This window comes from Scomber scombrus, chromosome 1 (assembly GCF_963691925.1).
Source record: "Scomber scombrus chromosome 1, fScoSco1.1, whole genome shotgun sequence".
In the NCBI taxonomy this organism is placed as follows: Eukaryota; Metazoa; Chordata; class Actinopteri; order Scombriformes; family Scombridae; genus Scomber; species Scomber scombrus.
This window is the reverse complement of record NC_084970.1, coordinates 9,295,732-9,308,144: the sequence shown is the minus strand read 5'-3', so window position 1 is coordinate 9,308,144 and position 12,413 is coordinate 9,295,732. Positions and strand designations below refer to the sequence as shown.

At 37.8% G+C, this 12,413-nt stretch overlaps 1 protein-coding gene across 1 annotated transcript in view; it reads right to left on the bottom strand.

Annotated features, from left to right (window-relative positions):
• The window catches only part of LOC133981348 (carbohydrate sulfotransferase 8-like), a 122,707-nt gene extending 114,597 nt beyond the window's left edge, over positions 1 to 8,110 (bottom strand). The window contains exon 1 of the mRNA XM_062420026.1: positions 7,951 to 8,110. Coding sequence (XP_062276010.1) covers positions 7,951 to 8,110 — 160 coding nt within the window. The remainder of the gene's footprint in view (positions 1 to 7,950) is intronic.
• Positions 8,111 to 12,413: the final 4,303 nt, after the last annotated feature.

The following is a 12,413-nucleotide window of genomic DNA, read 5'->3' as shown; positions in this document are numbered from 1 at the left end:
TCATCAGCACGATTTAATTACATTAAGAGACAGCTAAACTGGACTTTGCAAACAGACAAGGCTTAAGGGATTACTGGACCTCTGACGGAGAGATCAAATTTTACCTTGGAGCATGAAACAATATGCCCAGTTCCCGGCAGGCTCTATGTGGACAGGGATAGAGTGGTGGGGAGTTGGTGGGGGCCAGTGATGGTCTGCCAGATGCTTCATTTTAGTCTTCCTTTTTTATTTTTCTGGATTCAAAATGGCCTGCATGTAAAAAGCATTCAACCTTAGAAAAAAACTTGATATGATTACAGCCAAAACAAGTCTCACTGCATGTAAATCTTTCCTGTGTAAAACATTGCACAGGAAAGATTTTTGCAATTATTTCAGAGCTTCATTGAACACTACATTGCCTCTGCAGTTGCCAGCTTACTGTATGGCATGCTGCCTAAATGTTGCATCATTGAATATGGACCTTTTGCTTCTTTTCCTTCTTTTTAGTAGCAGGCGTAGTAGGAGAATTGACTCGGCTATATCATGGGATTAAATGTATCGCAGCATTCAAAGGAAAAAGTGTTGGGGGGGTTTTTTTCAATTTTTTTTTCTTTTTTTCATTCATGAAAAGGCAGTCAATAGAGTCTGACATTTTGAGACTGTGACCTTTAACTGTGCCAGCATCACCTTACAGTTGATGTCAGCAATGTGGGGTATGAAATGAAATCAAAAAGTATTGATGATTTTCTCTACTACAAGATGGCTTTTTAACATTCATCTTAACCAGTTAGTGAATTGTGAAAACACAGAAAGTCAAGAAACTGAATGTTTTCTTAAACTTTCTGTAACTTTGATCATTCTGGGCCACCAGAGACAAGCTGTAAACAAAGCACTGACATGTTAAGTGGCTTTGGTAGCTTCTATTAAGATGACAAACTTATTAGTAAAGACTTTTATATTTACACATTGAGCATAAACAGAACTACATTAGCATTCATTATTTAGGGTCCTTATGCATGCCCACCTGGCAAATGTAATTCCAATATTCACTTTTATTTTAGCTCTATTTTGGTCTCCACTAACTCCTGAAAAAATATGACTTTTATGCTAAATGCTCTACAGTGTTAACCACCTAGTCGCAAACTTTGTCTGCAGTGGATTTTTTCAATGTTTTTGATGAAAAAAAACTGTCTGCTACGACCGAATACACGCTATAAGAGCAATGAGAGTGGATGAAAACAGTATGAATTAAAAGTTGGGCATCAGATACAAGCAACACCTCCCACAATAGCTCAACTCATAGTTATTTTATCGAGTGTTTCTGAAAAATAACAGTAATGTCTGTTTTAAGGAAAAAGCTGATTTTTACATTTTAAATAATTTGTTCTTAAATGCGTATTAAAATGGTTACCAAACCTAACTGTGATAAGTAGGGTAATCTGTCATGGAAAGGAAAAACTCCTAATAGCCTACTGATCAGTAATATGAGAATATTTATTTAATCTTTATTTAATCAGGCAGTCTCATTGAGCGTAAAATCCCTTTTCCTAGAGAGACCAGAGATCAAGAAATATTCATAGGACAAGAACACAATCAGTAAACAGAAGCAACACAACTACACAATTAATAAAACAGTTAAAATATTCACAAAAACCATCAGATAATAAAGCTTTCAAATCTCCTATAGGAATGTAAGACTCTAGTTTGGGGGCAGTTTGCAGCCCATTTTAAAAGGTGGATTGTACCTGAACCAGTTCTGCCAACATTTGTGCAAACATGAGGGATGTATTTACTGGATCATGTAATATAGTTACTAGATTTAAATGAGACAAGACATGCAAGGTTCAACAATAGAGCATTATAGATGATAACATGAGATGTTTTTTTCTTCTTGGCTGTAAGAACTTGACTGTCCATCCAGCCATGTGATACAGAGAACAATGATGACTGTAAAACATTGTCATTTGTAATAAAGCGTAATGCATTATGATACACAGGGTTTAACTACTGAAGTGTAGACTAGGCAGTGTGACATAACAGACTATCCTCATAGTCAAGGAAAGACACGAAGGTTGACTGCACAATAGTTTTACAGTTGGAGGAAGACAGACTACCTTTGATAGTACACAAGAAGCCTGGTTAGTTTTTTGATTATTGAGTCAAATGTTGAATATGTATCTTAAATGATAGTCTGCTGTCAAGCAAGGCGAGTAGTTATAAATTGACCAGTGCTCCTAGGACTTTTGCTAAACAGGAAGTTAAGATATTGGACATTAGTTGTTGAGATCAGTGACATCACCAATTTTGTGTAAGGAAACCGCTAAGACGCTTTTCCACAAAGCTTGAATCATGCCTGTTATAAAGGTTTGGTTAAAAATGTGTGCTAAATGTGGACAGACGAAAGGGGCACTGAGATGAAAATGTATGGGTTCAGATTAGTGTTTTTCCCAAGAGCTTTCTAAAGGTGCACTGCTTACCAAACTAAAAAATACTAGAAATGCAGATATATCAATAAGTAAAAGACCAGAAGAGAGGAAATGGTGATTAAAAGCTTCAACTATTGATTATCTATTGGAAACATGACCAGATATTTATTTGATTTGTGGAACTATCACAGTCAGAGAGAGCTGACTGATCATTAGATTTATCCTTCCTAGTCATGCTGGTGCAGAGATTTCTTTATTGCCTAAAGGTTAACCAGTTCTCAATATTATCCTCAATGCTCGTTATCCTCAGTCCTCAAAGCTATATAAACAAATGACATCTGTCTGAAATATCAGAAGATGGAGCACTGTCACTTAATGATTAGATTTGTTGACAACTTTGACAAACTGAATTCAAGTTTTGGCTTTTTTTACTACTACTAAAACCATTTTTACAGCAGATCATGTAAACAGGCCTAATACAAATAACAGGGCATTACAAAAACTGCTATAGGTTTTAAATCAGGCCAGGATTTCAAAGTCAGTGTTTTTTCTTGCTTTTCTTTTTGGGGTGTAAATAAAACAAAGCTGAATGATTCGGTGGCAGTTCAGTTCAGTCTGTTGTGGAGCAAATTAGCACCACTTAAAATAGGAAGCAGGAAAAGGCACTTCTAAGTACACTTTTTTTTTTTACCTGTGTGTGGCCATTAAATTCACTTTAATGGCCACACAACCAAACTGGCGGAGTTGTTTAAAGGTGAACAATATAAGTTTCGACAAGTGATTTCAAAGGATTCAAATTTGATGAGTGGATTTGATACTGGATTCATATTCAGTAAAACGCTATCAGTGATTCACATCCTTGATTTTATTTCATTAGCAGATGTGATGACACGTTCATGCCTCATGAGGTTTATGTGCTTTTCCAGTGTTATCTACAGCTGATCAGCGCTGTAAACTGATGACACCTGCATGCTGCAGCTGGAAGCTGATGAGTATAGCAACAAAGAGGGCTGAGTGAAATAGCATGCAAAACTAATTTCCTTAATTACAAGAGACATATTTATTTTAAATGCTCAACTGAGGGCCATCAAAACATCAGATCAGTTTTTTTTTCTTTTCGTTTAAAATGATATGTTTTGACAAGCTACTCCTGTCAAGACTGCTATTTAATTACATATTCAATCCAAAACTGCAGGACACGGATTGGAAAAATAACACAAAACAGCATGCATGAAAAACAGGAAGTCTATCTTTTAGAGTGCCATTCTTGTTAAATTTGCATTTGTTACTTTTGTTGAAAGCACTAAACAAGTGGCATGGTAATCACTTACACTGATATCCAGGCACTTGCTTGCTTGTAAACACACATTTTCACTGACACATGCAATGGGCCAACGACTCTCCTCCATCTATGGATTGCTCTGTGTTTCGGTTTGTGAGGTGACACAGACAGGCTGACCCTCCACTCAGCAGAGCAATTGGTCCACACAGCCATACACACACATCTGAGAAATGGCCAGAGGTGTAAATTTGCGCAGACAATTTATCTGAACTGCTCGCTCTTCAGGTGTCTCTTCACCCTGAGAAACCGTCTGCTGTTTCTCCAATTGTCCTTAAACAATTACTTTGGAGAAACTGCAGTTTCCTCAGCTACCATTGTGCAGGCTATCGAAATCATGGAGATACAAAGCTCTCAAGCACAAAGCAAGCCAAATAAAGAGGTGGAGAAGGAGGGGGAGGCTGATAAAAGCTGACACCCAATGTATTATAACTCAGCTCTATTAGATATGAGCTTCTGCTAGGTTGAAGCACCATAGCTTAAGGCAAAGATACTGCTTGCTCATTGTGCTTTAGTGAGGGGGCTGGGAAGACTGTAGCTACTGTGTTCTGTATACAGCACACAGTCTCTCATGCATGATTTAGTAAAATGGAATTCTTACTTCAATATTCAAGTAGCGATACAGCAGGCTAGATAAAAAAAAGATGTGCTTCGGTTGCAAAAAGATTTCCCTAAGACATACATTATATGCTTTAAAAAATGCAAGTAATGAAAAGAAAGAGAAATCTATGACATACAGTACTGCTATCTCTTGTTAGCAGTTCACACTCACATTTTTCAAAGAGAAAAAACAAACATTTGTGAGTGATGAATAGCTTGCCACACTATTCATTATACTGTACTTTGCCCAATAGACAGTGATTAAAAGTTTGTTTCTGAGTTACATAATGTCTGTTAAACTTAATTGTTATGATATGATGTGACAGTACATCAAAGCTGGTGGAGGTTATTTTCTTACATCAGTTATGATGAGATGGATCTTTGAACCCCAAAACTGGATTACTGTCCCTTATTTTATCAACAAACCCCTTCTTCTCTAAGCCTAATGTTTTGTTTCCAAGCTATAATAATCTATAGCATATGGACAATAAAAGGTCATTTCCCAAACTTCATTTTCTTGTAAGTATATCATAATTTTAAAATGATTACAAACACCCTACAATATAATTCAGTCCGGTACACCACCACAAACTACCACCTACATAATGAATATACATGAATTAAAATCTCTCTGTCAATATAAACTGAACATTTTAAAGGTAAAATTGATGGCAGAGCTGTTGATGCTGTACAAGTGTACCTTAATGCATATTAAATTGATGGAATACACTTAGGTCTAAGTGTATATTAAATTGATTTTTTATCAAGCTCCTCTGTTTCTCTGAGACATTTAGGGATATTCCTAGAGTGACCCATCCTGTTACTCTGCATTAAGGTATGTTCAGACGAAGAACAAAGCAAATTTTGTTTAACACATACAGTAAGCAGACCAAATCTCTGGGGAACATTTTGCCCTTGGTTTAAATTATCAGGTAGCCCTTACATCACAGCAGAACACCTTCCCAACAAGCTACATGGCTCAAATTGTTTGGTACAAGGGGTGAGAGGTGGTTCACTTGAGGTAAAAGTAAGAACAGGTGGGAGTTGCTGGGGAAGAAACACAGCCTGGAAGTCAAAGCTCTTATTAAGACTGAAATATGGATTTCAGTTATCGTAGCCTTTACTACCAGCTCAACAATTCCTGTATTCATCTGACTAAGAATCAATTATTTGCATTATTTACAGGACTGTGCTGTGGGACACTGATTATTTATACAAAATAAAGAGGTGGAGAATATAGCATGTATCTCATATCTGCTGAGTAGAGATATGTAGTGTAGTTAGCACCTCAGCATGTTAAAAAATGCAGGTTTACTGAGTTATCAGGACAAATTTGCTGAGTAAAACCTGGAACATAGCAAAATTAAGACACAAACAAAGTGTGCGTTATGTATGATTATTTAATACTGACAAAAGTTCATAAAACATTAACTGTACTTGTGATGAGTGTGGAATTGTATATTGTAGTCCATACAGTATGTGCTGATTCTGAGCATGAAAGCACATCTTCAGAGCTCTATGTGTAATGGAAACATTTCTTCATGCAAGGAAACATGAACAGTTGTCAAAACAGCAGCTGAAGGAATAAAATAAGCAGAGGTCTAGTTTTTACACTGCTAAGGCGTTTAAACCCCACATTTGATGTTGCCTCACAGAGATTCCAAAAATTAAAAATAGATATAAAATAAATATGAATTAGATCATACGACAATGCTTTAAAGAAGTCAAACAGTGCAAGAAACCCTAGAAGGCAGTCCATACAATCCAACAAATATAAATGATACAGGTTGCATACAAATCTGTTGATTAGCTAAACTTATTTGGAAAAGGAAATGCAGGTGAATGGTACCCACACTGTCTGTTTTAAACATCACAGTTCTACCGTGTCCTGATGTACTTGCCAGTTTTCCTGTAACCTGTTGGCGCCTTTGCAATATGTATAATCTAATTGAATGTCTCCCTTAGGACTGCTAACACTGACCAGTGCTTTTATTGAAAAATGATACCTCAAAGACATAGGATGGGGCTAGATGGGGCTATAGCACCAAGAATTACATTAGCTCCACTTAAGTCTCACCAAGAAATTACCAGATATTTGGAAAACTCCTGTCTGATTTGCTTTGCTCAGATGCCGTTTCTCATATTCTCAGCTGAATTGCCATAGCGACCCCCTCTGCACTGGAATAAACTGTGTGAGTTCATGTTCCTCCTGTTGGTATGCTAGCGGTGTGATGAAAATGCATTGTTTCACCATAAAATGACCTATTGGGATGAACCAGAAACTGTGAAAATGACAGAATGGAGGCAGGCAGAGAGAGACCACCTGTGACCCGCTACAGTAGCTCCTCTGGTGCTGCTCACCCTTGTTAGTGCTGTAAGCAGGCAGCAGCCTGAGGACGGGCCCCGGGCCCAGCCTTGATAACATAGCCCTTGAAAAATCTCCACAACCAACAAAAGAGCTTCATTCAGAACAAGACTCCTGGATGCAATAATCTGTCTTTTTAGGAGGCAAATTTTTGTTGGCATTTTCTGTGCTTCCTGTCTGTTTTATTTCCCTATGTGACCCATTATTCTGGCTATTTGTCTGACCTTCGTCTATTTCAACATCTATCTGTCTGAACTTGGCTCCTACCTACCTACCTGCCATTAAAGTGCTGAATATTATTATTATTAATGTTTAAACGAAAAAATACTCTGTTATTGTTAGTGTGTAGCACATTTAAATAGTCATTGTAGTGGGAATATGATGCTAGAAATGATCTTTTAAATGCTACACATCTGCACTCTTGTTTAATCATGAATTTACAACAATTTCCATATCTTCACCAGCAAATAATGAAATAATACAGCCCCAACAAGAAATCTCTGGCTCCACTTATGTGATGCCGCCTAGAAGTGATGTAGTCCATTGGTGTGACAGTTACAGCTTTCACAGCTGATTTTACAGTATCTGACTCTTGTTGCTACAAATAAAAATTGTAATTACTGAAACTATCAGTTTGGTGTAATCTTCGAAGGCATCAACCAACTTCTAACAAGATCTTACAGGTCTTGTTCTGATATTTGTTATGAATATGAAATGCTGGTTTTCATGGTGTGTATATTTGTACATAATACAAATATTATTGCATGCAAATATGTTGCATGTGTGCTTGTGTGTGCGTCCTACTGTATGTGTTTCCGTCATTATGAGTGGGCTTTTTTTTTCTTTTTCTCGCGAGTAACCGAAAGAACCTGACAATCAGGGTAATATTAGAGGGTTGGAGAGATTCCACTCTAGCTAAGTGGCTCTTATTGCTGTGGAGTGTGACACTGCTTTGATATTCATAATGATTCACAGTCCTGTTGACACATGATAGAGCTGATACTCTGTGGATTGCAGCTTTTCCAGTGCGGTGTGCGTGAGGATTTTGCCCCCACATTAGTGCTCTGGTGTGCATTCAAAGATTAAAAATGTGCTATGAGAAAATTGGTAAGACCTTCAATTTTGCAATCATGTAAATAGCTTTGCCAGTAGTGTGAATTATGTTGAGTTCTCTTTGATGCTTATGTGTGCAAGCCATATTGGTTGAGCTTTATGTTGTTTTACGACAAGTTAAGACTGACCTGGACCTTGTTGTTGGGCCATCTCTGACAGATCCTGTTGGTGGATGAAGAGAACCAGACCTCCAGCAGCGAACAGCAGGAGAAACCAGAAGGAACAGGGCACCCTCCTCTTCCGTCCACACAGGGAGTCCACCACCATCCTCCACTTCACCAACAGCATGATGTGGCACAGTCAGGTGCTAATGTTATAAGTTCTAGAGAAAATCAAAGAAAGCGGGAAATGAGGAGAGTGGAATGAGCAAAACAGTTGACACACACAAGCCAACATACACAAGTAAGCAGGACCAACATTGCATCAAAACAACAGGGGACTAAAATGAAGCCTCAAGGAACTACTGTAGAGGTTTTAAAACAGCACATGGCTCCATATAGAGCAAACTTGACGTGTAGGCTAAGGAATTGTTAATGCCAAGTCAAGTCAATTTGTTCATGGAGCACATTGGAAAACAACAAATATTGACTAAAGTGTTATACAGAGACTGAGAGCTATGGTCAAATGAAAACAGATATAAGTATGAGGATCTGAGAAGGCGGACAGGCAAATTATTCTTCTGTTTAGAGCCAATAATGAAAAATGCTTATCACCTCTGGTCAGCAGATCTGATGGGATAATGGGCTCAAAGATACAAGCTGTTGCCAGTCCATGAAGTGCTTTAAAAGAAATAAAAGAATCTTAAAATAAAGTGAAGAGAGGTCAGTACAGGAATGATGTGGTCTCACTTCTTGATAACAGAGAGGAGTCACACTGCTGCGTTTTGAACCAGCTGTGGGCGAGATAAAGCTGACTGACTGATTCCTGAGAGAATTTCAATAGTTGAAATGGGAAGAAATAAAAGTAGGTACTGTGGTTTCTAAATCCTTAACACACAGAAATGATTTTGGTTTTATCAGTGATCTAAGATGGAAGAAGCCAGTGCTCACAATGGAGTTGGTTTGTTTATCAAATTTTAATATATTAAGTTCTAATTTGTTCTTACCCATGTACCACTTCCTGGTTTGGCAAAAGGACCAGAGCCCAGGAAAAAGCTGTCTATTTATATGCCAGAGTGGTACACCCAAGTGAAAACAATTTGACTAAATTATGAATCATTAGTATGTTCTTGCTCGACATATATGTATTAAATATGTGCAAGTATTTTAATTCTGTGTACCAGACAGCAGTGGTCATATTATAGTTGTTTCAATGTTAATTGTTAAGTTTGTTGGTATGACCTACAGGAGCCAAACCTGTATAAAAAGGATTCTAAGCAGAGCTGGGAGGAAATCCTGTTAAAGTGTATTGCTGAGCAGACTGCAAGACTGATATCTTGCAAATAACCTTTCAACAAGTGAAACAAATCACCTTTTTTTTTGGAGCACTATAAATACACCATTCCACTAATGGTTATAATCTCGGCTGGGACAGAGCATTACAAATTCCAGGGGGGTTTATTGTGCTGTTGGAGTAGTCTGCAGGAAAGAAAACTAGGACCTCAGAATCTTTATTTTGGTTTCGCTGTAGGATATTTTTTGCATTCCAGGATTTTATATCCTAAATGCAGCTCAGCAGGGAGTTAAAACAGCATGGATCACCATCCTTTCATTTATATTTATTCTAGTATTCATTTCTCACTTCTGTGCCTTAACATAATTGTGTAGCCAAATAAGTTTTTGTTAAAATGTAATGAAGTACGTGTATGATGAATGAGTCTCATGGTTAGTGTAGTTATTTTATATGAACAGTCACTCATGCAGGTGTACACTGTAGTTATGTTGTTTTTTGATATTGTTGTTTAAGTGATTAAAGTTGTTTATATAATGTACATATGTTGTTTGTATTTTGTAAAAGTGTACATGTATGCAGTAAATAGCTAAAGAGAACAGCTTAAGAACAGTGTTCAAGTTCCTGATGAAGCATTTTGAGAGCTGTTTAAAGCTGCATTCAATGAGTGTAAGTTGAACACATGAAGAATTTACAGAAGTATGCATTTCAGTCAAATCAAATCAATCTTTATTTATATAGCACATTCCATGAAGTGGCTGTAGCCCAATATGCTGCACATGACTGAAAGACAATGCGATAAAAACAAAAGTAAGTCTCTGTTCCATAGACAAGGGCCACAGTGGCTGAAAGGCCAGCTGTAGAGGATCTGAGAGACCTTTTAGCCACATATCTAAAAAGCAAGTCTGAGAGATAGGCTAGTGCCAGGAAAAAATTCTATTCTAAAACTGATGTTATGTGTGCTTCATCAGTACTCGGGTTGCTGCATTCTAAACAAGTTGTAGGAGGCCAGCAGATTTTTCAGGTATACCAAACAAGAGAGCAGTGCAATAGGCTAGCCTTGAGGTTGTAAAAGCATACATTAGTTTTTGTGTCAGCCTGAGAGAAAAATGGTCTAAACTTAAGAATGAATGATACAAAATTATAAAAGGACAGCATTTTTGCAGGTTTGGGTTTAAGAAGTTGATGATATGACAACAGTGCCAGATTGATTTAAAGTCAGCTTCAAAGAACCAAAATATCCAAACTAAAATCGTTAACATTCTAAGCCGGATAACCTGTTGTTCCACATATGAAGAATGTGGCCATGGATAACTTGTATCATTAATCATCACTTCATTAGAAAATGTTGAAAAACTAGAAATGATTCCCAAATATTAAAAGTAGGGCTGAGATGTAAAATTGCTTAAGCATGTGAATTATTATGTCTGAAATATAAAGTGTTTTTTTCTCCTTTTTTGTTAATTGTTGAACAAACCGAATATATGTTGTACACAGAGCCGGATTAACGCAAAGGCAATCTAGGCACGCGCCTAGGGCCCAATTGACAGGGGGGGGGGGCAGACAGAAGAACAAAAAAAACAAAACATAAATAAATAAACTATGCAGAAGTTTCTGTCGGACAGCTTTCACATACACATGCTTTCACATACACTACTGAAACGTTCTCGCACACACTACTGAAACACTCTCATACACACTACTGAAACACTCAAAGCATTTCACTTGTATGTGTGTGTGAATTTCAGAATAGTATGTGAGTATTTTTGGTTTCATGTGTGTATGTGAGAGGAAAAGTATGTGTATGCGAATGGTAATTCTGAATTATGTCCCTGACGGCCCCTCATACGTTTGTCCATGTTGATGTAGAGTAGATGACTTGATGATGAAGCATGCAGCATAATGTACTATAATATTATCTCCGTTAAAAGTGAGCCAGCTTTGTGATACCTGAAAACCTGATTTAAGCCTAAAAGCTTTGTGGTACAGGCCCCTGGTGAGTTCTGAGTTCAGTAAGAGCTGAACACAAACAGACAAGAACACTCCAATAGAAAAGGCCATGTGTCTGTTTCTAGCTAGGCTACTGTTAACAAATAGTTGTATTGTCAATTAGCCTATTCCTTTCTAGGTTAGTAGAAACCTCTACCACAACACTGAAGAAAATCTTACCTTCTACATTTAGAAGGCAGATAAATCTAAACTGTCCAACATCAACAGATGTCTTCACTTTAGGAATAAAGAACACTCCTGCCCTGCACCAAAAGCCTACCGTAGGAATAAACTGCTTCCTCCATGCTACCCTAATAATCTTCCACAAAAACCACAGCACATCTGGAGCATTTTGTTGTTGTCAAAATGCCACACCATTAGGCTAACATTGGCTCTGTTGGAAAAAAAACACAGCCCTCTAATTCATTTGAATGAGGGCAAAGTATTGAACCAGTGCAGGGTCCTCAGGCAGAACAACACATTACCATTCTACAAAAAAGTTGAATCTAGTTCTGGTTTTGCCTTTACTGGGTGAAATCATCCACTGCGTTGGCAAATCTAAAAAACATGCAAGCACAAATTATTAGGGCCCGAGCACTGACAAGTCCGTGAGGGACCTATTGCTTTTGCCAAGATTCTTATTATTATTTTTCACGCTCTTTGTCCGCCACTTTGAGCGCATTTTTGGTGGCCTGAACATACATGAAAACTCATGAAATTCTGCACACACGTCGCAGCTGGTGAAAATTTATTTAATTTAATGTGATTGGACGCAAGCGTGGTAAGGGGACTCGCAAGCGCCCCCTAACGTCGGGTCATGTGACCACAAATCTTCTCGGATCTGCATGAAATTTACATATGTCATAGGTCTCATCGGATCATTGGGAAATTAATTTTGTGGAATTTTTTTACCAAACAGGAAGTCGCCCACGCGGCGTGGCGTGCACCGATTTTTATTTTTCGAACACCGCTTTGAGGACTTTATGATGTTCACAGAATCATGAAACCTGCCACGTAGGTTTCAAATCATGAGCTCTTTCATCTGATACCACATTTGCCCAACATTTTGCCCCAACAGCTCAGTAGCGCCTCCTAATGCCTTTTCCCACTTAGGATGTACTGACAAACTCTAAAACTCACCAAGTTGGACACACTCGTCAAGACTCACGAATATTATTTTTTGGTATGACCGCAACCTTTTAAGTGCCAAAAT